Source organism: Phasianus colchicus, chromosome 36 (assembly GCF_987193195.1).
Source record: "Phasianus colchicus chromosome 36, bPhaCol1.hap1.1, whole genome shotgun sequence".
Classification (NCBI taxonomy): Eukaryota; Metazoa; Chordata; class Aves; order Galliformes; family Phasianidae; genus Phasianus; species Phasianus colchicus.
The window spans coordinates 669,042-696,721 of NC_143471.1; the positions used below are offsets into that span (position 1 = coordinate 669,042).

At 42.4% G+C, this 27,680-nt stretch overlaps 1 protein-coding gene across 7 annotated transcripts; it reads right to left on the reverse strand.

The window, feature by feature from the left end:
- Positions 1-7,357: 7,357 nt before the first annotated feature.
- On the reverse strand, positions 7,358-27,218 carry LOC149913521 (sex comb on midleg-like protein 2). 7 transcript variants are annotated; one of them, XM_090129381.1, is made up of 5 exons: positions 26,959-27,218; positions 26,311-26,511; positions 24,158-24,340; positions 23,006-23,119; positions 7,358-7,485 (listed from the first exon to the last, which is right to left on the reverse strand). In XM_090129381.1, exons 1-5 carry the CDS (start codon positions 27,062-27,064, stop codon positions 7,472-7,474), a joined length of 618 nt encoding a protein of 205 aa, XP_089985507.1. In that variant the 5' UTR covers positions 27,065-27,218; the 3' UTR covers positions 7,358-7,471. The 7 variants fall into 7 exon arrangements, 5 of the variants coding, with proteins under 5 accessions (XP_089985507.1, XP_089985505.1, XP_089985504.1 ...); XM_090129379.1 differs by lacking the exon at positions 7,358-7,485 and adding an exon at positions 13,236-15,203; XM_090129378.1 differs by lacking the exon at positions 7,358-7,485 and adding an exon at positions 13,236-15,206.
- Between the last annotated feature and the right edge of the window lie 462 nt (positions 27,219-27,680).

Consider the following 27,680-nt stretch of genomic DNA (forward strand, 5'->3'; position numbering starts at 1 on the left):
AGGCAATGCAGTATTCTGAAATCTCACGTTCTCGGCATCGCAATTCCGCTATTTCGCTCTCGTGGGTGGACAGCGCAACTCTCTGCTAACCGCTTCGGAGAGTTTGCAGTTGCTGGCCGAGAAATCGCGTTTCTCCCCGAATGCCGCTTTCAGCCTTCAGCAGCAGACTCGTCTCTCTCGGATGCCGAGAAAGAGCGACTTCAGCCGGATGCTTTTCTCGGACGAGCAGTTCTGACTTCTCCTTGTGTCCATGCGTTATGCACTACGCTTCTCTCTCATTCTTAAGCCTTTCCTTTTTTTCCTAGCGACATTTTGTTTTTGTGTGTTTATCCGATGCTACACTTCAGCATTCTGTGACGAAAAGAGTAAAAGTGATAAGCCCCTCTAATAAGGCAGCTAGAAGTTCCAGGAGCGACACACGCTGTGCTTTCAGAGAGGACGTTTCAGAAAGTGGAGAGTTGGTCGATTCTTTCCTGCGTACAAAAAAACCCCTGTTTTCAGGCAATGCAGTATGCAGAATTCACACGTTCTCGGCATCACAGTACCTTTATTTCGCTCACACACGTCGAAAGCGGCACTCGCGCTGAACCGCTACGGAGAGTTTGCAGTTGCTGGCCGAGAAATCGCGGTTCTCCCCGAATGCCGCTTTCAGCGTTCAGCAGCAGACTCCTCTCTCTCGGATGCCAAGAAAGAGCGACTTCAGCCGGATGCTTTTCTCGGACGAGCAGTTCTGACTTCTCCTTGTGTCCATAAGTTATGCACTACGCTTCTCTCTCATTCTTAAGCCTTTCCTTTTTTTCCTAGCGACATTTTGTTTTTGTGTGTTTATCCGATGCTACACTTCAGCATTCTGTGACGAACAGATTAGAAGGGAAAAGCCCCTCTAATAAGGCAGCTAGAAGTTCCAGGAGCGACACACGCTGTGCTTTCAGAGAGGACGTTTCAGAAAGTCGGGAGATGTGGATTCTTTCCTGCGGAGAAAAAACCCCCTGTTTTCAGGCAATGCAGTATGCAGAATTCACACGTTCTCGGCATCACAGTACCTTTATTTCGCTCACACACGTCGAAAGCGGCACTCGCGCTGAACCGCTACGGAGTGTTTGCAGTTGCTGGCCGAGAAATCGCGGTTCTCCCCGAATGCCGCTTTCAGCCTTCAGCAGCGGTCTCGTCTCTCTCGCATGCCGAGAAAGGGCGACTTCAGCCGGTTGCTTCTCTCGCACGAGCTGCATCCTCTGCGCACATCGCAAAGGCGCAGTTCTGATTTCTCCTTGTGTCCATGCATACTGCACTACGCGTCTCCCTCATTCTTATGCCTTTCCTTTTATTCCTAGCGACATTTTGTTTTTGTGTGTTTATCCGATGCTACACTTCAGTATTCTGTGACGAAAAGAGTAGAAGGGAAAACTCCCTCTAATAAGGAAGCTAGAAGTTCCAGGAGCGACACACGTTGTGCTTTCAGAGAGGACGATACAGAAAGTCGAGAGATGTGGATTCTTTCCTGCGTACAAAAAACCACTGTTTTCAGGCAATGCAGTATTCTGAAATCTCACGTTCTCGGCATAGCAATTTCGCTATTTCGCTCTCGTGGGTGGACAGCGCCACTCTCTGCTAACCGCTTCCGAGAGTTTGCAGTTGCTGGCCGAGAAATCGCGGTTCTCCCCGAATGCCGCTTTCAGCCTTCAGCAGCGGTCTCGTCTCTCTCGGATGCCGAGAAAGAGCGACTTCAGCCGGATGCTTTTCTCCGACGAGCAGCTTCTTCTGCGCACATCGCAAAGGAGCGGTTCTGACTTCTCCTTGTGTCCATGCGTTATGCACTACGCTTCTCTCTCATTCTTAAGCCTTTCCTTTTATTCCTAGCGACATTTTGTTTTTGTGTGTTTATCCGATGCTACACTTCAGCATTCTGTGACGAAAAGAGTAAAAGTGATAAGCCCCTCTAATAAGGCAGCTAGAAGTTCCAGGAGCGACACACGCTGTGCTTTCAGAGAGGACGTTTCAGAAAGTGGAGAGTTGGTCGATTCTTTCCTGCGGAGAAAAAACCCCCTGTTTTCAGGCAATGCAGTATGCAGAATTCACACGTTCTCGGCATCACAGTACCTTTATTTCGCTCACACACGTCTAAAGCGGCACTCGCGCTGAAACGCTACGGAGAGTTTGCAGTTGCTGGCCGAGAAATCGCGGTTCTCCCCGAATGCCGCTTTCAGCCTTCAGCAGCGGTCTCGTCTCTCTCGGATGCCCAGAAAGGCCGACTTCAGCCGTATGCTTCTCTCGGACGAGCGGCTTCCTCATGCTGAATTCGCACCTTGACTGAAAACAGGGGTTTTTTTCTCCGCAGGAAAGAATCTACAGCTCTCCACATTCTGTAAGGTCCTCCCTGAAATTACCACGTGTGTCTCTCCTGGAACTTCTAGCTGCCTTGTTAGAGGGGCTTTTCCCTTCTACTCAGTTCGTCACAGAATGCTGATGTGTAGCATCGGATAAACACACAAAAACGAAATGTCTCTAGGAATCAAGGGTTAAAAATGAGAGAGAAGCGTAGTGTAGAATGCATGGACACAAGTAGAAGTCAGAACTGCTCCTTTGGGATGTGCGCAGAGGAAGCCGCTCGTCCGAGAAAAGCATCCGGCTGAAGTCGCCCTTTCTCGGCATCCGAGAGAGAAAGACATGACCGCTGTTGAAGTCTAAAAGTCGTATTCGGGGAGAACCGCGATTTCTCGGCCAGCAACTGCAAACTCTCCGTAGAGATAATGTCATTGGATTGGAGAAATGTGGTATTTCGGGAGATAATGTCCTAATTTGGGGAGAAGATGCCGTTCTGTGAGGGGGAAGCATGCATTTCGGTGAGAAAATATCCTATTTAGGGTGAAAGTGTCATCTTGCTAACGAACTTCATGGAGAAATTATGAGGTATTTTTATGAAACCTGATATTCCATGGAAAGAGTATATCTGTGATCAAATGCCATAATTCTGGAAGGGAACATTTGATATGGGGGGGAGAAGGTGATGTATCCGTGAGAAAGCTGGTGTTTCTGGGAGAAAATGCCAGGTATTGGTGAGAAAACAGATGCTAGAGAGGGAAAAGGCCATCCCTTTGGGAGAGAAGTGGTATTTCTGGGAGAAAATGCCCCAAATCGGGGAGTAAGTGTCATCCTGAGGCGTGTCATGGAGTAGATTTGGGAGGAAATGGAGGTGTTTCTAAGAGTAGTGGCACTTCTGGGAGAAAATGTCCTCAGTGGGAAAGACAATGTCCTCTTGAGGGAAGAAAACAAGTCTTTCTTACCGCAAATGTCATCCAATTGGGAGAAAATCTTCTTGGTTGCAAGTGTCCCATTTGGCATTGTCATGGAGGCTTTTTGGGGAGAAAGCGTGTGGCAGTTGTAAGAGAAGGGGTATTTCTGGGAGCAAATCTCCTCTTTTTGGAAGAGAAGGTGAAATTTCCAAGGGAAAAGTGGCATTTCTGGGAGGAAATGACATAGCTGGGGGAGAAAAGTGGGAACCGGTGGGAAAGAATATCTTGTACTGGAGAGCAACGGTGGTCTTTTTGGTGTGCCAAGTGGTCTCTTGGGGAGAAAACGTGGTAAATAGGGGAGACAATGTCCTCTGGAGGAGTGTCAAGTAGTATTTGGGAGAGCAAACGTCAGGTATTTCTCGGAAACTGGCTGTTTCTGGGAGATAGTAGCAGACTTGGTTGGAAAATGACAGGTGTTTGTGAGAAAGCTGGTATTTTGGGGAAAAAAGGCCGTTTTTTAAAGAATAAGCTGTCATTTCTGGGAGAATATGTCCCATCTGTGGGAGAAAATGGGTGTAGGTGGGAGAAAATGTCGTGTATTTGGGAGAAAGCTGGTGTATGTGGGAGAAAAGGCCATTGTGATGGGAGTCAGTGTGATCTTGAGGAGTGGAAAGCAGTATTCTTGAGATGAAACGTGAGGTATTTCTAAGAGTCCTGGTATTTCTGGGAGAAAATGTCTTTTTTTGTTTTATTGTTTTTAATATTTATATATTTTTTATGTTGCAATTTCAAGGAAACACTTCGATAGAAATTGCTTTTAATTCTTTTGGCATACATAGAAGATGCGAAAATGCACATCATATTTTCACATGAATGTAGTAACACAAAAAAAGTTCAAAGCAGTAACTGATACACTCAATTATAAAAGCTGCCCTTCCTGTGCAAGAAATGTAACTCAGCCCTTGGGCTAGATGCCATTCTGTGTCATTGATGTAAACCTGGCAGACAGTACAAATACTCTGAACTTAAAATGGCATGACTAAAAATGGAGTCTTTCCTCTAGCTTTTAAGTTTTAAGAAACATAAAATATGTACGTATGCTTGGCAACTTTTCCTTTCATTATATACAAAAGTGACTCTCTCTAAAATAACTGTCAAACTAAGAGGGACTGTCAGAAACCTATCACAGGAGGTAATCTATTTGCTCAGGTTGCTGAAGAGCAATGAAAAAGTAGATATTGAGTTTCAGTTTTCAGCACATCCATTAAAGTCCCATGCCTGTAATTAGGTCTCCTACCTTCCAAATAGAATTTTAAAAAAGTTTGATACATGATTATTTTAAATTATTTTTCTATAATTGGTTAGTGGTATTGTGGAACACATATTTAAGGATTAATGATGAGAAAGATTAGAAATCCAAAAAGTGTAAAATTCCATGCAAACTCAATTAAGTTTCAAGGACATTTACATCAGAAAGAATGGAAATGAAGAAAGAACGGAGCCCCCAGGCTGGTTGTTGAGTGAGAATTACTGCTTACCCAGCATCCGTTTGCTTCATCAAATGTCCCCCATCTGCTCACAGAAACCTCTCTAAGATGCTTTTCTGAAGAATATTTGGCAGCATGTTTCCCAGGGCTGATGCCTAGAGGAGAGGGTTACATGGAGACTTGCTGTCTATCTTGATGGCAAACCCCTCCTAAGTAGGAATCCAGAGCTGGTGACTCACTTTGTAGTCTTGTATAGGTCTGGGGCAAGACAACATTATGGCAGTGGGGAGATATTCATGGTCAGGCTGGACAGGCCTCTGAGGTCTCTGACCTCTGTGGGTGTCCCTGTTCATTACTGGGGAACTGGACTCAATGGTCTGTAAGAGTCCCTTCCAACTCAAAAAAAAATTCTATGATTCTATGATTCTATGAATATTCCTGGTTTTATTACAAGTACAAATACTGATAAAGCCTACATTCAAATTGTTTATTCCTTGCTTTTGGAGAAGCTAAAACACTAGCACTAGGAGTTTTAATCAACGTAGATAATAGCTTGTCAGTTGTTATGCACAGTGGTACGTGCACCCAGTTTGAAATTTCAGTGCCATTAATGTTTTTAACTTTTTAAGTGATATGACACAGTACATGCAATCAACAATAATGAACATACCATGGTTCAGGACCCCTGATCTCTCAGCTAGTAATTTAAAATATTTTCACGTGTAGAGACAAGACAAGTATTATGTCCTAAATGGAGTCTAGGTCCCCAGCACTATTTCTCTCTCTATTTGATCCCTAAAAACAACTGTTTTCTTGTCAAAGATTTTGCATCGTTAAATCTCCTTTCTGAAACAATGAATATTGTGTAGTTGCAGGCCACTTTTTCAAACCTGTGGACATTCCCTTTGCTTCTAGTTCTTTAAGCAACCTGCAGTTGCAATACACTTTTGCAGTACAGTCTTGAACCTCTTTATTCCTTGTTTTTCAGTCACCATGGGCTGTGTCTGTGCTGTCTTTGTAACCAGGACCAGGGAATGACCTCTTTTCTCCCAGTCAGTTTTCTCAACACATCTACTGGTGTGGATGAAGCAAGCAAAGGCAACAAGAAAAGCAAATACAATTATACTAGCAAGCAGGAGTATCATTTATTATAGATGATAATCACATGTTGGTTTGTCACTAGGTGTGTTTAATCAACAACTTTCTTTTTGAAATAAGAGTGAAGATAAAAGAAAAGTTCAAATAGGATTCCTACATGTCTCGTTTTCATTAAAGATTAGATCTGCTACAACACGATGAACTGAGGATAATATAATGTAACGTCCAAACACTTTGTTTCAAGTAATGTTAACACTGAATGAAAGGTATACAGGCTTCAATGAAATTAGGAAGTTGAGGCCTAGTTGAATGCTATTTGTTGTTGAATGGTATTTGTGACAGTGTTGAAAGAAATGGCTGATGTTATTGTAAAGTTACTGTCTGTCATCTATGAAAAACGGTGTTCTGCACAGGTCTGTGAGTGTTAGAAATGGGCTTTCTTGAAGAGCTGTCTTTATGGAAAAGGAGGCATTGCTTGCAAACTGGTAAATTGGGAAAAAAAAAAAAAAAAAAAAAGTAACATTTCTGATTTCCAATTTAGTTATTAGAAAATCCCCATCATCTCTCTTTATACTATATGAATACTCCATGGTGTCCTTGGGATGACAAGATGCCTGTACTGCTATTTAGATATGCACAAATACAACGAATCCATGGGCAGATCTTTCCCCTACTGCATTTTTTTAATGTATTTCTTTATTGCTAAACTAAAAGGAAAATAATAGTAGAAAAAATTCAATCACCTTAATCAGCACATGCAAGTCTTAAAAATCTTTTTCTTGCTCTGTAATACTGAAAAGACCTGATGGGAAATGTTACCTTCCAAATTTTGCTCTGTGTATATGCATTTCCTATTTAAACCCTCACTCAGCAAGAGAAGGAAAAACACTTCTCAGTTTCAGTGTAAGTGCCCCATGGAATTTTCTACAGGAAAAATATCACTTTAGATCTGTCAGACAATTACATTTTATTACCTCAAGGATGTTATCTGAACCTGAGGTCTAATATCTAAATGAACTGCAGTTCAGATTATTTGAGATTTAGCAGAAAGACAGAGGGATGGAAAGTTTCATAGAAAGATTCTATGGGGAGAAGTCTCATTCATTTATTGTGGATAAATATGATGAAAAGGTATTCATATACCAAGTTTTAATAACTGTATGGTTAACAGGAGGAACAGTAGACAGCTTTGAGCAGTAGCTGACATACAGAACAGGAGAGTTGGAAGAGTAATATTTCCAAGAAGATTAATTTAATTTAAAGGCAGAATGTTTTTTGGCTATTGGAAAGTTCTCTGTTGTGTTGAGCAAAAGGATATATATACTGGCTGAAAATAAACCTGTAAAAGTGAGGTAATGCATTTACTAAAACAACAATAATTGCTATATCAGGATGGATCATATATTAAAGGCAATCGAACTCTGATTAATAGCTGTCAGGTTATTTCTTTATTTTCTCAAATATTTATTTGAGCGCAACATACTATAAATACTTTAAAGAAAATGTTTATCTTATATTTGTACATGATTGCACTCAGTAATACATGGAAGAGCAGCCACTGAAGTGGGAGGATCATAAGCCCAATGTATGTGAAGAGAGAGAGCAATAAATTTGATTCTTCTCAGCATTTTTCTGTTACAGGTTTTGAGAAACTTGTTAGATTTTAGTACCTGCAAATGTAAATGAAACCAACATAAAATACCATACATAACCTTATTACTTTAAATAACATAGAAAATATGGATTGGAAGACTCGTGTGCATGTTCTTTTTTTCTGTCTTAGACCTGAATAAAGCTGTAAAGAAGAAATTAATGCTCTAGTAAGTCACTGTCAACTCTTGCAAGTCCATTTGGGAGAAAATTTGACACTCCATTTTTTTTTTCTTGTTGTCCTTCTATCTCCTACTCTCCTTTTTGTGTATGTTTATTATTTGCCTCATTTCTGTGAAAACAAATCAGGCTCCATTAATAAAAGCAAAAACTGTTTAAGGCCATCCATCTTACTCATTCTCCTCAAAGGTTTGCTGCCACTTGTTCTATCACAGAGGACTGCAAAACTTTTTTGCTCCACATTGTTACCCTCTAAAGACAAAATGAATAAATTGCTTAAGAAGATGTTGAAAGACTCTTAATGGTGCATTTATGATCATAACATACGTATTTGTGAGACCTAAGGATTTTTATTCATTCTATTTTTGTTCAATGTAAAATCAAGATTAACTTCTTAGATTTTCTGGACATCCTCGTTGTATAAATTTAATTTTTTACTCCTTTTCCTTGTACAACTTCTGAAATCTGACAGTAAGAACATTTTTATTTTTGTCTCAAACCTCTTTTTTATTCTTTGTCCATCTATTTTTTTTTCCCCCTATGATGCTTCTTATAACTTTACCAATTACTTTGTGTTCCATTTCATTATGTTATTTATTTTTGCTTTTTCTTTAGGGCAGGATATGTCTACTGCTATGCATCTGCACAGTTCCTACAATGGAGCTTTGATCCCGGTTGGATTGCTTAAGTGCCATTAACATAAACGTGGTTAACAAAAATAGTAGTTTCAGCTTAGTATTTTTCATGCTAAATCAGGTTCAAAACTAGAAGAATAAAAGTTTTTTTGTAAGAAACATAAACATCCATGTTGATTTCATAAGTGAAACTGATTCTGTTTTTGAAGAGCGGAAGAAATTTAAATAATTCATCTGAAAGCAAAGTTCACTTCTGTTTTTATATTCTCAGAAGTGAATCATCAGATTAAACTAGCATGCCACAGTTTAGTGGTAAACCTCTAACACTACCAAATCTACATATGTAGATTTTGCTTTAATGTCACAGGCAACAGAATGTAATCAACTAACAAACAAAACAAGCAAGCAGAAAATTCACATCCAAATAAACCAGAAAGAGGAGTTTATAGACACTCTACAGAACTGTTAGCTGTGCTATGCTTTTCAAAAGCTGGAATTTGTCCTACAGACATCTCAGAAGTTGCACATCTGTCCAAGAAGAATCATTGCACTTTATTTCTACTGTACATGCTTATCTTATATCTTATTCTTCATTACTGTTATGTACTATGCAAAATACATAAAGAAAAAAAGCGGTAATCAAACTATACATACTGTGAGCAGGGCTTTGTGAAGGCTGCAGTACTGTACAGAAGAAAGCCTTGAACAGATCTATCTCAAATTCAGGGTAATAATACATTTATTTCCTACCCACATTGCTCATGTAATCCACCAACTATTTTAGGAACGCCTAGATTCGTAAAAATACAGAAATTAAAGTGATTTCCTGATCAACCCTTACAGAAAGACACAAGTTTAAACATGAAAGCAACTATGAATGCTTTGGAGAGAAAAAAATAGAATGTAATGTTAATAATCCCTGTAATGTTAATAAGCTAACTGCACCTATAGAGAGCTTCCCTGTTATAATATTAGCCTAGAACATGGCTTTGAGAGCACAGGGTTGTCAGCAAAAATGAGTCTGAGGGCAGGAGGGAAAACGTGAAAGAGCAAAAATGTTACAGCATTTACAAAAATACATTGTTGGGGAAAAATAATTCCCTCCTCCCCCTTCACCCCCCTTCCATATTATAGTATGTATATAGTTATCTTAATCAAAAAAGTAACCAAGGAACAAAGGCTATAAAATACAGGTGTTGTGCTGTTTCCTGTTCAATCATCCCTTCCCTAGGGAACAATCTAAATACTAAATACTATTACTAAAATTCTGAAAAATGAAAGTAGTATTTCTGACCCTTATTACTACTTGGGAGAAAAAGGAGATATCATATGAAGGACTTGGAATGGGAAACTCGAAGTTACTGTAGACAAATTGTTGGATAGCAAAAAATACAGTGAGTTGTGGCCAGTTTACCAGGCAAAACGTTTACTCTTTACATATTAAATTGCATGGACAAGACAGTGTTATACTACTTGGCATGCCCAGAATGGGAAAAAGCAGATTTCAATTCAAAACTTAAATATCAATAATAAATGGAGACAATTGTGAATTAATTTCTTTTTTATTTAGTTTAGAAACAAAAACAACAGCACAAAAATGTTTCTAAAAATCTGTTTTTACTCATGACTGGAAAATCCAAATGTGATTTCCATGCATCTCGTGGGCCTGAGATAAAGACAATTTAAAAGGAAAGAAAGAAAAAAAAAAGGGGGGGGGGGATGCTATGATGGTAATGTTTAATATTCGTGTGGGGGGTGAAAGGTGTACTTGAGTTGCCTAAGCACAAGCTTCTACTGCTATTGGTGATACCTGGGGTAGTGTGCCTTAGTAACCTCTGCTTTCTGCTTGAGGAGGTATGCATCTCTATAAATTCTCTGCCATTTCTGCCAACACCATGGGAGTGCTGCAGATATCTAGGGGTTCTTAAATGTTATTGTTAGGGGAACACGGTAATTTCTGGAGCTAATGGTAGCTCGGGGATCTCCAGCTCTGCTGACTGTAATAGTAGCTTGAACACCTAACTCATGTGCAGATATCTGAATTTAGATGTATTAATCTGAAACCAAGTTCCACCTGAAGAGTTTCGCTCGAAGAAACCTGCTTGACAAGTCTGTCCAGGTTTAAAGTGGGGCTTTTTTTTAGAGGTCAACACATACCAGGAGGAGCTGAGGTTGGCTCAGCGCAGAGCAGAGGAGCTGAGGGGAGGCCTGATGGCGGCTGCAGCTCCTCACAGGGAGCAGAGGGGCAGCGCTGAGCTCTGCTCTGTGTGACAGCGACAGGGCCCGAGGGAACGGCATGGAGCTGTGTCAGGGGAGGGCAGCTGGGGCTCAGGGAAAGGGGCTGCACCACAGGGCGGTGGGCATGGAACGGGATGCACAGGGCTGTGGGCACGGCCCAAGTGCTGGAGTTCAGAACTCTCAGACGTTGGGTTTGATTTTGGGTGGTGCTGAGTGGAGCCAGGGGTTGGACTCCATGATCCTTGTGGGTCCCTTCCGACTTGGGTTATTTTATGATTGATTTTTTTCTTTTTTTTTTTTTCTTACACGATAGGAAAAAAGCACCTGTCTGTTGATAAGAATAGTCACAACAAGGTCTAGCCAAAAACAAATTGTCAAAGTGCCAGATTAGAGGAAAAAAAAAAAAAGGAAGTGCTAAAGGTTTCTGGCAGAAGGAAATAGATTGTATCAGCTGCAAAAGTTGAGATTTCTGAGTTGAAGTCTGAATTGTGCTTTCTGAAGTTTAGTAAATCATGCTGTTTTGATGCTCAGATTTGAAATTAAAAAATGGAAGAGTCAGATAAGACTGTAATATATTGATGCATGTTTAAAACACAGAAGTACTTCCCATAAGCTTTACTTGTCTTGGTTTACCAGGTACCCAGGGAAGGAGTGTTACGTTATTAATACAAACAGTTCAGAAAACGGTTTAGCTACGTGCATCTTGCTAGTCTCTGCATTTATGGCAGCAGCAGTCTCATAAAAGAGGAACATCAGTATCATAAAGCACAATTTGTCTTTCTGTTTTTTCTACTTCGTTGTCACTTGTATTTCAAGCATCAAAATTAAGCTATAAAAAGTGATTAAGCATACTGGTAGCTGTCCAATGCGCTATTATACCATTTATTAAATAGCTTTATTTTTATTTCCCAATTTTTAGGTTTAAATGAAAATAAGGAAAATAAGTGAAATAGAATTGGAAGAAGATTGTGATTTGAAACTGGAAGGAGTAGTGATTTTTCAGTATCAGAAAATATGGCTACTTCATTATTTCTTAATTCTATTTTATATCTGTGGTTGAAATTAAACAATGGTGTCAAATTGTAAAATGATAGGGATTAATGTTACTGTAGTAGTACAACAGGATGAAATGAAGCCCAGATTATTTAAAACAAAGACAGTTGCAGTAATGCTGGTTTTCCATGAGAAGCCAAAATAATAGCGGTATTTAAAAAAGCTGTTCTGTCTTTTACATCCATTTCATTACATTCTTGTATAATTTTTTATGGGGGTGGGGGAGGAATCTTGCCTGGAGAAGCCTTACCAAAAACTGTATGGAAGAATGAAAGTTTCAATGCTAACCATTATCATCAGTCTAGTAGTCAGCAGAAAACACTTTCTTCACGTGTTATTTTCAAAGAAGCATTTTAGGGCTGTGGGACTCTTAACATTCTAACATGATAACCTTGGGTTAAAGAAACTGTTAGTGCCCAACGTTTATGAAATCCCAGCATTCAGCAGAATGCGGGGAGAATTTGCACAGGGCTGGCATCAGTTGATAGAGCTCAACTCCCCAGGCTTCCTTCATTTGTGCCTGCATCTTTAGTCTGAATAGCTTCATGCACCTCTGCTGTGCCTGCAAGGCTGAGATTAGTTTTGACTTTGGTGGAAAGTAAAGGAGAAAAAGGCATAAATCAGAAGATTTCAACATTTTAAAAAATATAAAATGCAACCTAGTGCAAAAAAGATTTTAATCTGTCAGCATTCCTCAGAGGTATGAGGCAGGTCAAAGGTATCCACAATCCACAAGCCTATGGATTGTATATAAGCTGCTCATTCAGTTTACGTGTTTGTCTTTTTCTTGGATGAGAAATAGTTGCTGTTTATTATTTCCTTAAATGCAACACAAGCATTTACTCATAATATCCAATCTGAGAACACCGTTCTTGTAACTGCTTATGAAAATCATAGATACAGAAATCAAAAGAAACTGTTTCAATCTGCTTGCATTTAAGGAAATAGGAAGTCTCTTTCCACCCTTGCGCATATTTAAGACTGTTTTCTGACAAACTGCTAGCTAAAGGCTTCAGTCTTTCTTTTTGTGCTTACTCCCTCAATGGGATAGCTGAGCTTTTGTAACTGTCCCTACTTTGAAGTTTTCTAGTGGATCCAGGTTGGTTTAAGTATCCTCTATTCCTCACTTCTTTCTTTTCTACCATTTTCTTCAAAAAGGAGCATGTTAAGAACATAAATTTCTATTCTGTTAAGAGTCTTCTCCTGCAGTTAGCTGGTTAGTAAATAATACTTTGCTTTCAGAAGATAGGAAATGGATTTGTGGTCATTCTAGATGTGTCTTATCAGGTAAACTCTCATATGTATGTGTTGGAGAAATTCTAATCAGTTCTTCAGTAAAGGTATTATGAAAGCTCAGACAGACTGTTCCGTCTATTTACCAAGAGATCTGTCTCTTCCTAAAAATAAACAAGACTTTTTGAATTAGGATGTAATTTCCTTTTAAACTGAAAAATTGGAGAAAGACATTTTCTCAAGGGGGAACTGCAGTGGTTGGAAAGAATCTCTGCAAGTCATTGAGTCTAACAAAGCTGGTTCCCTACAGTAAGTTACAGGAAAACGTCCAGATGAGTTTTGAATATCTCCAGAGGAGACTCCACCACCTCTCTGGGCAGTCTGTTCCTGGGCACTGTCACCCTCACAGTAAAGAAGTTCTTCCTTGTGTTCAAATGGAACGTCATTTATTCCAGTTTGTGTCCCCTGCTCCTTGTTCTGTCATTGGGCTCCACAGGCAAGAGCCTGGCCCCATCTGCTTGACTCCCTCCCTTTTGGTATTTATAAGCATTGATAATATCCTCTCTCAGCCTTCTCTTCTTCAGGCTGAACAGCCCCAGGTCTCAGCCTTTCCTCATACAGGAGATGCTCCAGGCCCCTCATCATCTCTGTGGCCCTCCACTGGGCTCTCTCCAGAAGTTCTGTATTTCTTGAAGTGAGGAGCCCAGAACTGGACACAGCACTCCAGATGTGGCCTCACCGAGGTAGAGAAGAGAGGGGAGATCACCTCACTCAACCTGCTGGCCACATTCTTTTTAATGCATCCCAGGATACCATTGGCCTTCTTGACCACAAGGCCACATTGCTGGTTTGTGGTCACCCTGCTGTCTACAGGGACACCCAGGCCTTTCTCTGCAGTGCTTCTTTCCAGCAAGTCAGACCCTAACCTGTACTGATACATGCAGTTACTCTTCCCCAGATGTAGGACTCTGCACTTGCCCTTGTTGAACCTCATAAGGTTTTTTCTCTCCCTTTCCACCCTGTCCAGGTCTTGTTGAATGGCAGAAAGATAAAAACTGATCAATGCTTCTTGAGGGAAATTCCCAATGTATTTTAGGTGTATACAAGATTATGTAATACTGTGTGAATGTTGTTATGACTGGGTGACAGTTCACCGATCAGTTCACAGATGTTTTTGCTTCTCAATTGTTTTTACAAAATGTAAATAGTATTCATGAGAAGAGAATGTGATTGACTTCACTTCTTCTAGCAAAATTTTGGCCTTGGAGCTTTGTATCTGTGCAGACTGGAACCATAAGTCAATCACAGAACTTGCCACATCACCATTTGCTTTGGTAAACCATCACCACCCCCTTATTCAATATTCTTGAAGGTTCCCTTTTAAGTGAATTCAGATCTGGTCCAGTTGTGGAACTTGCAGCTTTCAGCGTAAGAATATTGTGAAAAGAAGTATCACTAGTCTGTACAGGACTAACACATTTCATTTTACATATGACATTCTTAACAATAGGCTTTTATTATTCATTCTTTGTCATATATTAAAATAAAGGATGTTTTATTTTCTTTCATGTACCAAACCGTAATACCAAACAGTTCCATTTGTCTTAAATACTCTATACAACTGCAGATAATTACAGCAACATAAAAACCAGCATTATGACATACCTAGAGGGATTAGTTTGACTTGTGTTTGGTTCCCAGGTCCCAAGATGCCAGTATCTGGGAAAGTGGCAAATGGAAATTCAACTGTGCAGAGGAACAGGAAAAAACCCTATATCTGTATATCAGCAATACAGAAATAATTGATAAAATGCTCAGGAAACAAGCTGTGTTTAACCAGCACTGTCCAATCCAGCCTGTTGCAGGGTCCACGACAGCAGTGAGAGGAAAGAGCAGCAGACAAGACTCCTCTGGCTTGTACCATGGTATTAGTTCTAGCACGCTTAAGTTCTGCATTTGAAGTTACATTAGCAAGCCTGATGTGCTTGGCAACAGCACAACATCTCACTCCATATGTAACGTATTTTCTGTGGCAAAGAACTTCTTTGTTCATAACTCACGGACTTTGCATGTTCATAAAAGCTGTTACATACTTTGGAAAGTTCAGGCATATAGCATACCTTCAATCCTCCTCTGTATTCGATTCCTACTGACTTCACAGTAACTGCTGTTCCCAGCAGAGCTCAATGACAGCCGGCGCAGGATCGGGGCTGAATTTGAGGTAGCAGTCACTGGCTGAAAGGAATTCCTGTAATATGCTGCACTCCCCGAAGTACGATATTCAGTGGAATTTCGATGGGCTGGGCTTGACAGATTTACTGAATTAAGTGCAGAATCCATAGAGTTCTCAGAAAAGCGATGCTCTTTGGAAGTGCTGTTTTCTTCTATACATAACGTTTCTGCTACAGAAAACAAAAGCATCAATCTGTTCAAAACGATGGGCTTTGTAGCTTTGTTATTTAATTCCTTGCTATGTTCTCTTGAAGATAATAACAAGCTCCAAGCCTGTTAACAAGTCTCCTGTGAGACAAGACTTACTGAAGAATAGTCATTCTCAAGTAATCACTGGTCCTTTACTACATTAAAAAATTTCCAGTAAAATGTCTAATAGACAAGTTTGAGACAGTCTTCCATAAATCATCTCAGCTGTATATGTTAAATATTATGAGCAGGATGTGGACATAAGGTTTGATTTTTTTTTCATTGTCTGATATTAGCATTAACACATATGCAATCTCAGTCAAGCATTTTCATTATCTTTCTTAATGGTTATCTTCTGAGAATTTGTTTAGGAGTGCATTATGTTTCTATTTTTTATAAATATAAAAAGAATTTTTTAACATAAAAAAACCTCTCATGTTAACTAGCAAATGTTTAATTTGTTCTACACAGTAGAGGGAGTCTCTAACTTCATATGCAAGAGGACAATTATCATCTGTAGATCTCCATATGTTCAGAGACAATAGCCATCACAAAAAACTGAAGAGACTACATGCAGAGCTGCAGAAGGCTGTAAATCCTAGACTCACATGCACACTAACACAATACAGTCTGATCACAATGCTGCAACTACGAGTCGTTAAACATCAGTGGGAACACCACTCCATTCTCTCATCATTGTATGTTCTCAGCTCCACTTGCACTAGGCCAACATCTAGCCTGAGGAAGAAGTTGGAAGCCTGATGCAAAAATCTGCATGAAACAAATGCTGCTTTGGCAAGAGAGTTAAGAGCTGGAAAATATAGCTAACAGGTTCACAGAAGTGTAAACTCCACATTACCATCTTGAAAATTACTCTATGAAAGTGATAAAACATATGCTAGTGGAGCAGCATATTCTTGGGGGTAACTGGTACAATCTGTGAAACAAGTTCCTAGAATATGCTCTTTATTACTCTTCTTATATGACAACTTCCAATAATTTCTTGGGAAAATTCCAGAATTAAATAAAGGAAGAGTATTTTCCACAAACAAACAAACAACAGCAACAAAAAACACACAGAGAGCTTTTTAAGCACGTTTAACTTGTTCTATTAGCAATTACATTCTCTCTCCTGAAGTCTGTATAAAACTGGAGTTTAGTGAAGAACTTGAGGTGTGTTTCACAGTTATGATCTTCAGGCAACATTATCCCAAAGTGGAACAAAGACACCCAGAGAACCGGTTCCCTACTTAGTGAATTCAGTAAAGCAAGACATGCAATCCACCATAACATCTTCTATTAAACACAACACTTGTGGCAAAAAGAAGCTTTTAAGTCCACAAGCCCTTCTCTTTCAAGTACACAATCCTCAAGACAATAATGATAAACTTTCTAGTTTGATCTGTATCAAAAAAGCAAAGCAGTGGCTACTGAGGTTTTTGGAGAAAGCAAACTTTTATTTGTCGGCTTGAAGTAGCTGCAGCAACTTGCTAAAAGGAAAGCAATAGCCATCTTTCTATAGAATTTCAGAGGTACTAACAGACACAATCAATGATAAGCACTATAATATTAAAGGAAACAAATGAGAAAATTAGATCAGTAGAGAATGAGACCACCAAATGAAGTCTCAGTGCAAGACTGAAAGGCAGAAGTAATACTTCAAATGGCTACAGAAAAGCACTATGAAGGAGTCCAAAACTTGTAGATTGAAACTTCATAAGTTTTTAAAGGTATGATGAAATACTGGAAGCAATATTCCACACCAGAAAGTTTCAACAGGAGTATTTCAGCAAATATCAGCCAACTCCATACAATGTCTTATGAAGGAATCTTTTTATAGTAATCAAGCAGAGATCCCAAATACATCCATTAAATAATCATTTTATGTCACTCTTTCCATGATCGCTCAAGACATAAAGGGTTTTAAATTGACTATTTTACAGAAGAATTTAATTGCATTTACTCCAATTATATCCCAGGTTTCTTTCTGATACTACAGATCCTAGTTAAGCAACTGTAAATAGGGATGGCAAAGAGAAACTCTGCTTTGATTCCCAAGACACTAGCATTTGAGCTTAGAATCAGAAAATCGTAGAATGGCTTGGGTTGGAAGGGACCCTCAAAGATCATGAAGCTCCAACCCCTCCACCATATGCAGGGCCACCAACCTCCCTATTAAATATTAGACCAGGCTGCCCAGGACCTCATCCAACTGGCCTTGAACACCTCCAGGAAGAGGGGTGTCCACAGCTTCTCTGGGCAGCCTGTTCCAGCACCTCACCATTCACTCTGTAAAGAACTTCCCCTGATACTCAACCTAAATCCTCCCTCCCTCAACTTAAAGCCATTTCCCCTTGTCCTGCCATTATCTTAAGCTTATCTTAACATAGCTCCTCAGGTCACATACACAAGGTGGGAAAACTGGCATACTTCATAGGATGATCATCTTTTAAAATAGGTGTTTCTGTCCAGCAGCTATACTATCCCAATCCACTCCCTTTCAATTCATCTAGCCTCCCTACAAACCAACCCCAACTGCAGTCTTGTTATTGAAAGCACGGTAACAGGTATGAGAGCTGATTCAGAATTGGTGTCTGACAAATACAGTTTTGCAATTAACGGAGCAACAAATGACTCTTTTCCTACTTCGACATGTGGAGCAGATGCGAGTAGTAGAGGGATGGAATGAGAACAAGTTTTTTTCTGTTACAAACAGAATTCACATTCTTACTCTCAACTATTCCAAAATTCAACAGATTTCAATGCTCTCTGATTTGGGTTTTGTAACAGAAAACTGAACATCCCTCATCTGCTTAAGCCTTCAAAGAATGCTTCTGCCACTTCAGTTTTGTTAGATTTGTAATATGGAATCAGCACTCTCTTGACCTTTGCCCTGTGAAATAAATTGTTATGCTGCTCCTTTAATGTATTTCCATCCATTACTGCATGGATGGCATCACATCTGCAATAGAACCCAACATTCACCACCAAGTAACCAATCGATGCCTTGTAAAAAAGGGCTGATCTGAAATAATAAACACATTTTCCTTACTCTGTCTTGTATCTGAACAGGTATTAACCAGACCCAGTTGTACCACAGCACTGGTAAAATACTGAAAGCAGAAGGCACTGCCATGTGATCTTATGCTGTAAGGCAGGCCCTGTAAGTAATAACTGAAGTTTTATTCTCAAGTCAGCACCAGACACCAAGGGTTCATACATGTATGAGTCCCAATTAGGAAGTTCAGCTTTTCAAAAACCAGAGTTAAATATGTTAAAGGCTGCTATTTAATGATTTCACAATGCAGCAAGCTGTTAATGACAGGTAAATTCAGCAGAAGTAGAACTTCCATATGCAGAAGATCATTAACAACATCAAATTTACTACATCTAAGAGCCACTAACAGAGCCCAGTAAGCCATATCAATTTTATCTACAAATATCAGTCTTCCAGAGGTGAGTTTTTGCACACTTGAAATGTACAAAAGATCAATGAATAATTGTCTCACCTGAAGCTGGAAAGCATCAGTTTTTCAAGTTAATTTGGTATAGACTTTCTGCACCGAACGTTTACTGTTTCAAGACCTCAAGAGGAGATGAGCAATTGCTTGCGCATCCGTTGTTATAAATCTAGATTACAAGTATGTGTGTGTATATGTAGATATACATGCCATAATTATTATGCTTTTCTCTTTCTCTATCTCATTTTTTCCCTCATTTCTCCTCTCCATCTCACTGAGATGGGGGCAGTGAATGAACAGCCACGTGACGCTCAGTGATCTGCTGGGTTAAACCACAATGCATCACCATATCTTAAAGAACTTGCACGCTGTAAAAGATTTCTTCTTTTAAGAACGTCAGCTTGCCTTTATAAAACACACAGAGTATCTTTGTAAGCAGATTCTGTCAGAAAGCGATCTTCTAACTCAATCCTGACTATTACAAAAATTCAGTACAGTTCTAATTATTAAAGGCAGCCATTCAACCTCACAAGAAAACAGACTAGAGCACGTTTACACATGTATTTTTTGCCCTACTGACAAAGAATGCACACACAGCACAGAGCACCCACCTGGCACCTAAGAATGAAGTTCTTACATTTTATTGCTACAACAAACACAGAAGTGTTGAGTTTGAAATTTCAGCAGGATTCTTCCAATCAAAACATTTTCCTCCTGCTTAACTGACCGTAACATTTGCAGAAGTCACAGACAACTGTAAGCTTCTACAGTTTCAAGGAACAGAATAACCCATATTGGAAAATTCGAGACCAAAAATAAAGCTGTCTGCATAACCGAATAAAGGCAGATCTCACTACAGATTTATTTTCCACTGATGAAAAAGCAAATTTGCTTGCTGTTCTTAATTACAGTATTTGTAGGGCATTTCATAGATGTATTACAGCATTAAGAACTCTCTCACCCCCATTCTCATGAGCAAATGCTTCCCTTTTGCTGCTTCCACATTCTATCACCTCATTAGTTAATTATTGCTTAAACGCAAACATACACTACCTGCATATGTTATAATGGAGACTTTGTTTTACTTTCTCATACACAAGAATACAACTAAACTATAAAGCCAGAAAGGTAAAATTTATGCAACTATGACTTAATTACTGTCAGGCTCTTAGCCTTCAGGAGAAGTACATCATCAAGATCATAGTGGGTTTTTTGTGTCCCAATTAGAACACCACCATTAAATGTATGACAAATAAACGTGTTAGGAAGCAGAACAACTCCTACAAGATAACTGACTTTCCTTCTACTTGTACACACCATGTGAAGGACAGCTCAAACTCTGAGGTGCTCGCAACAGTCCAAAGCAAACACCTTGCTTCTCACAGGAAGAGATGGTGAGCAACTGCTACACATCTGCACGCTGACAAAAGACACGCTCAGCATCCTCACAACATTGCTCTGTTGTAATCTAACGTCTGGATGAACATAAAAGCTCCTGAACAGTGCACGGACTCAGGATTCCAACACAAACAAGAGGATTCTCTCTCTTCAGCCCTACATACTTTCTGCAGACCATCAGACCACTGCTACCGAGCTTCTCCACAGCTGTGTAGAGACAGCTACTTCATGTGGAGTCTCTGATTGTCTTCTCACATCCTTTTAAGTGGTATGACATTCTCATTGTGGCACTTTGATATTGTCACCTTGTGTACAGTCTGACTGTGACTCATAGAACCACAGACTGTTCTCTTCTGCACATAATTGCACATCTCTTTTTTCTTTTTTTTTCTTTTTTCCCTACAGAATACCTCATATTTCCCCGTTTCCTATGTGTTCCTATCTGCCTCTATGTTACCACCCACCTCAACCCAGCAGTACCGAATGACACATTCCTTTTTTCATACCTTTTCCCCCAATGTGTGGAAATCCCACTATCCCCCATCACACCATGCCCACTAACCATGTTCCTCAATGCCACATCCATACATTTCTTGAACACCTCCGGGGATGGTGACTCTACCACCTCCCTGGGCAGCCTGTGCCACTTCCTCACCACTCCTTCTGAGAAGAAACATTTCCTAATATCCAACCTGAACTTTCCCTGTGCAGCTTGAAGCCATCACTTCTCACACTGTTGCTGGTTACCTTCACAATTGGTCTGTAGTGTTGTAGTTTTGCAGAGTTACTCAACCTAACTTCTCCATTCTGCTTGCTTCCCTCCTGCCTGCGCTCCTGGACTGGTTTGTGACAGCTAGGCTAGTCTTGTACTACACTCCTTATCTTTTCTGTGCGGACAGATAGTTCATTCACAATCTTGAAGCAGTTTCTTTGAGTAACTGCCAGGTTTCAAACATTTTTTCATTTGTGTGAGCTTTCTGGGACATCATACTGAGTTGTTGTAGGGGTTCATTGTAGTCTATCTTCATGAGATATTTTTATTTTGACATCCTTGCTTCTTTTGAAAATGATGTAATTTCCCTGCAAAAACCTGCAAAGCCATGCATACATGTATGTATGTATATACGTATAAAATATGTATGAAAGCATAAGTATAGCGTATATATGAAAACATGTATGCATGCATGCGTACATACTATATACTGTAGTATATACATACATAACTCTCTCTGTTTCTAAAGAATAACGAGAATTTAAATATTTCCTGGCTTTTGTGACCAATTAATTCAGATTAAGACCCATAAAAGTAAACAAAGGATGATGGGTGTGCCATCAGCAAACAAGCTTGTCACACTGCTGGCAAATGGAAACAGGCATGACTCCTTACTCATTTTTCTAATAATCCTGTGCAGAAATTGTTGGCTTTGCATCCACTGCCGCTAGTTAGGTGAAAGTGCTATGGATCCCTTTAGCTGTAACATTCTGCCATTTTTGATATTAAAATGAATTTGAAGAAATACATCAACTTCATCTATAAAAGGGTTCCAGGATCAAAATGCTCATCAGGGTACAACACACGTGCCGACTTACTTACAGGGAGATTTCTTATAAGAGAAGCAGGTCTAAGACATCTGTTTATCTCCAATTTAAACAACTTAATTTAGGTAGAATTATGTGTTTTACAGCTATTCACGCAGTTGCTTACTAGAAATATCTGATTTAATTGCAGAGATGTTCTAGACCTAAACCAGGGTCTATTTAAGACAGAGAAAGCTCTGCATTGACAATTTTTATATTTGTTGTGGTTACATCACTGAAGTGAATACATTGTGTTTATATTAAATTGTAAGAAGAACCATTTTTAATAAGCTTTAACATTTTAATTTGATATCCTCTTCTGATTTAAGTGTGGCCTTATGACTCTCCATAGAAAAAGATTATTCTGCCCACACTGAGGCTAAATGACAAAACCCCAGTAACTCAAAAAAAAAAAAAAAAAGAGAAAAAAGAGAAACAAATGACTAATCTCAAAAGCCTTTGGAAATATTATGCAAATATACCACAGCAATAGAAAGTATCAGATGGGATGAGTCACATCAACAAGTTACCATGGTTTGACAAGTAGCAAAAGCAGAGTAAAACCACTCTTTCCTAAGTCTCTCTGTGAGGTTTAAGCTGACACGCTTCACTTCACATCTGAGGCAGACTACAAATCGGCACGAGCTACTGCACCTCAGCCATGGCACAGGCAAAAGCCTTCCTTGTCCTGGAGTCAGCTGCACAGAGAGGCTCTGCTGCTCTGGTCCCTGCCACTGCTGCATTTTATCCAACCCATTCCTGTGCTCATCTGAGCCCACGATGAGTCAGTGCAGAGAAGCTAACTGCAGATATCTCCTAGCTTTGCCAAAATGTTTTCTGTGCTTCACTGGGTCAGCTCGTCACCTCATCAGCAGGGAGGCTTGGGATGCACTACACGGACAAGGAGGCAAGGAGAGCAGGAGCAGAGCAACTTCTAGGGGCAGCTAGCCATACATTCAGTTAAACTGTACCATCAAAACACATCCTTGCTCTTACAGTCATTAGCCCAAACCAAGAGTTATTAGAGTTGCTTCCAATTTATCTCCTAATCCATTTCAAGGGAATTGTTTTTCTACTAAATAGCCATACAGGAAGCTTCAAATGTCACCTATCTGCCTGAGTGATTTCACAAAAAAGACTGACATGTTTAGGAGAAAGACTTCTTGAACTTGCAGTAGATCGTCCATAAGCACAAAATCCATGCCACTGATCAATAAATATCTCCATTCTCAGCTGTCAAGGGCTATAGACATACCAGAGAAATACACTATACTCAGTCCTTTTGACTAAAAATACCAAAATCATACGTAATCCTCATATGTATTACAACACAATGTAATCACCTTCAGATGGATGAGCATCACTCCTCGGAAGCTTAGGGGAAAGGGGAGCTGTGTATGGTGGAGAGTCCTGAGAGTATCGTTTAACACTTCCGTTTTCATGTATTTCTTCTTTTGCTGTGAAAAGGAAAGATATCACCAATTTATTATGGTATAAAAATGCTCACAGGAAAAGTCAAAGTACAAAAGCAAAAACATACATCAAGTCATTCACCAGGTAACAAATCCATTTCACATAGAATCGGTCATTCAATACAAACTTCAAAAGCTGAAGTAACAGCTTAGTTTATACTATCATCATCCAAATTACCAAATTTAGGCTACTTTCCTGAAAAGTATTAAAGCAAATGACTTTTATTTGATGAAATGAAACAAATACAATTTCTCTACTGGAAAAAAACAAAACAAAACAAATAAAAACCGAAATACCAAAACCACCACAATACTTTATTTTCTAAAGCAGCACCTCTAAGACTGAAACTGCATTGATGTCAAAGTTTTCTCAGCTATGGCTCCTGATAACCCTTGGACCGGGACTCGTAATACCAGCACTGCAAGCCATTTGATGGGAGACCCTGAGCATGTTATTTCCCTCTCACTCTATATACCCCCAGAGTACCAAAACTCACATAAAATGTCACAAGCAGCCAGCTGCAAAACCCACCTTCTCTACTAGACTGTATGCTGCAGAATTTAAAATTTTGGAGCCGCCACTGAGCAAGGTGAACAAAGAAGGAAGAAAAGAGTATTTAATGTTGTAGGATAGGCTGAACTGAATCATCTCTCAGAGCAAGCCCCTTCTTATAAGGTAGTAAGCATCTTTCTCCAAGGTTATTTTATGATTCAAACATAAATTGAACAGGCAAAATGTGAAGTTTTGAGTCTGTTCTTTTAATAACCCAGTGGTACAATACATATGTTTCCTACTTGACCACAAGAAAGAGTTAGCAGAACAAAATGATTTCTGCACATGTGGTATGAGCTATCCCAACCTGCCACAGCACTTGTGCTCTGGAACGAATCCTCTAAGAACTGAAGAGTATTCATTTCAATCAATTAAAGTTATAGCAAAGCAGATTAAAATGTTAAATTTCATAAAGTAACCACACTTATCAAAAATATCAGTACTTGTAAACAACAGCTGTTTGATAGTACCTGGTTTGTTCCTACCGTACTCCGTGGGACTATGTGCACACCCCATGTAGGGGCTGAAAGGCTGGCTACTGAAAAGATTATCGCATTGAAGACTGTGGCAGAGTTTCTCCAAGAAACGTAGGACAAACGATGCACTGTTTACAGAAGGAAGATTGATGGCATGCTTCTCCCCATCAAAGGAAGCTGCGAATAAGAAGAAGATGTCAAACAGCCCCTGAGCATCACGAAGTATAGCAAAACACTAACAAGTAAAGGAGAAGACATTCAGCTTTGATTTAAAACATGCAAGACATGAGAGGAATAAACAATCTTTCTGGTGTTTAACACGTTTATATCCAAAGAACTGGTTGTACCTTCCATTGGATCCATGCCACTTTAAATTTGCTCTATGAGAACTTATTTTCAGAAAATAACACTGGCTTTAAACGAGTATAACAAATCTATTCTCTCAACATCAAAATCTTACGGGCAATTTCAGTTGTTTGCTTATAAAACAGTACCTCTATACCACCTATTTGCAGGAGATAACCAAGAAAAGATCCATTACAGCAGTCTTGCACACCCACACAACTCGAAGTAGCGTTTAAGTCCACACAATGGAAAAAGCTCATACTCCTACCACCCAGCCCACCTGTTAAAATGGCGCTTTGTGCTCCTACTCCAGGCAGGTAGATCTTATTAAACGCTTGTCTTTTTTTTTTTTTTTTTAAACTGCAGCTCAGCAAGAAAACGCACGCACTAAGAACACTATCGTTGTTTCAAGCAAACACAGAAAACTATGCGAAAGGATGAATTCGATGCCCTTAGGCTGAAACGCGATGAGGGAAAAATGATAGTTCCACACCCTCACGGAAGGCAGAACGCTGTCGGGAGCGGGAATCGCGCTCGCCGAAGCAGCGCCGTCAGGCGGGGCGGCGCGCAGCCGGTGACAGCGGGAGCCGGGCGCGCTCAGCATCCCTCGGCAGCGCGGCGCGGCGACCGACAGGGCACCGCTCACAACTTCCCTCCCGCAGCACCGCAGCACCTCCACACTGCTCGCCACAAGCTCTCCGCACGCCAACGGGTTTCCCAACCCTCCTCGGCTTCGCTGGAGGACCCCACAGCCGAAGCGACGAGTCGCGCGGCTCTGCCCTCGCAACTCCCCCCGCCCCGCGCACGGAGGCAGCCCCCAACCGCAGCCCCCAGCCGCTCCCCCCCTCGCGCAGCGCCACTCCGAGGTGCCGCCTGCCGCAGCGACGGCGGCGGGGAGCCCTCGCGCCCAGAGGCGGCCTTCCCGGGGTCTGCCCTCTCCGCCCCGCTCCCACCTACCTGAGGGCAGCCGGCATCCGTCCGCGCGGCGGCGCACAGCCGGTGGCACCGCGCGCACAGCCTGCCTGCCTGCCGCCCTCCCTCGGACGAGGGTCCCCTTAGACGAAAGCACAGCCCCAGCCCGGCCGCTACCGCGAGGGACCGCGCCCGCGGCCGGAGCCCGGGGGCCGCGAGGAGGGAGGGCTGAGCGCCCGGTGACAGGTGAGGACGGCCCCCGCGCCGCTCCCCACCTCGCGCCGCTCTCCTCGCAGCCGGCGGCTCGCTTTCCCTCGACCGCCGCCGCCCCCTCGCTCCGTTCCCCCGCCCTAACGCGGCGTTCAACGCGGCCCCGCTAGCCGCGAGGCCCCGCCCCCCGTCCCGCACTGACGGCTCTCTCCGCCAATAGCGAAGAATACGGCCGTCCTCGAGCTCCGCCCTCACCTCCTTCGACCAATAGGAGCTATCCGTGGTGCTGCCCCTCCGCCTTCACGGCAGGCTCGGTTGGCTCGCAGCTGCCGAGCAACGGGCTGCGGGTGGGGCCGCTGAGGGCGGTCTTCTGAAGAGCTGCAGGATTGCTGGGGGACCCAGGCAGCACGCGGGGACGCTTTTCCGTGCCCCGCCACTATGTCCTGCCGTGCTGTCCCTCCTGTCAGCCCATGGCTCTTTGCTCTTTTCGGATGCGGGGTCCTTGTGCCCTCAGCCCGTGGTGCTGGGCAGCGGTCCTTCTCCGAGGGCGTTTATCGCTGCTCAGAGCCGTTTGTGTTCTCTCGCAAAAGACCTACAGCTCCATCAGGGCGCGAGCTGACCCAGGGCAAACGCCCCGTGCTCGTCCTGTGTGGGGGAAGCGCTGCAGAAGTGGTACTCACTGGGTCCGGGGGTGACGGTGGTCTCCGTCATGGGTCGTCCGCAAAGGTGGGCGCCCGGAGCCACGTACTTCCCGTTCCTGGTGATGGCAGGCTCCACAAAGTAGCAGGGACCTGGCCCGCAGCTCTCGGCCGCAGGCGGTTTGGTCCCGCGAAACGTGTATGCGGGGGCACGGGCTTTGGTGGGGCTGTGGCCCACAAAACCTAGGAGGAAAAGCAGAAGAGAGCACACCCCTGAGCAGCTGCACGTTTCAAGCTCCTGTGGAGCAGTTAGGCGCAGTTAGGCGCCTGGCCTCCCGACATTCCCTTCCCACGTGACTTCTTCCTCCCAGACCAACGGAGGCGAGCCGTGCGGGGCCTCGCAGCGCACAAGAGTCAGCCCCTGAGTGCAAACGGCTGAGCCAGCGCCTTGCAAAGTCACCGGAAAAAGAGAGCGGAGCTTTGGCCAGCACGCTGCCTGTAGCCAGCAGTTTCCAAAGGCCTTCCCGCACCACGCGTGCAGGCACTCCATAGCGAGAGCCCCCAGAGCGCCTCTGTGCAGCTGCCGAGCTGAGTCTGTGGGAGGCTCTGCCGGAACGGGGAAAGGCTCGGGAGCTGCTCTGCCCTGTGATGTCCCTAATGCGCGCCCCGCCCTGGGGATGGCTGCTGTACCTGTTGTCCCCGGGATGGAGTACTGGGGCCCGGGGCTGGGGAACTGGGCTGAGATGAGGCCGCGTGGGCGATGAGGTCTCCACGTCCCCACCCAGGCTCCGTCCATGCTGGCAGGCACGTGCCTCCAAACCTAAAGGCAAGAGCAGAGGAGTTAGTGACAGGCTGCCCTGGCAGAGGCCACGGGTGAGCTTTGCTTCCTGCCCCCCGGCCCTCGGAGCCCAGAGGGGCAGGCAGGAGAGGGCTGTCTCCTTTGCCCAGCCGCGAGCCGCCCGCCACGTGACTTGCAGCTCCCAAGCCAGAAGGGCCAGCAGCAATTTCTCCTGCTCACGGCAGTCCTGCCAGTCTCGTGCTGCACGCCCCTCACGCACAGCGGAGCTAAGCCCGCATCCTGCGGCCGGGCTCTGCAGCCTGAAGCGTGCTGGAGCTCTCCCTCACCTCTGAGAGCCTTGGAGGACGAGCGCGAAGAGGCTGAGCTGGTCTGCTGCTGGGGCTGCTCTCGGGCACAGCGCACGGCGAGCGGCTGCGGGCAGCACAGCTCACGAATGAGGTGCCTGGAGCCGGCGGGCAGCTGTCCTTGGGGAGGGCCCGGCGTCGTCATGGCAGTGCACTGTGACAGCACGCGGGCTCCAGGTGATGTCATCTGTGCTGTGACATCTCCCGGCTGGCCTGAAGCCGCGCCCTCCACGCCTTTTCCACCTCGCACTCCAGCCAGGAAAAAGCTG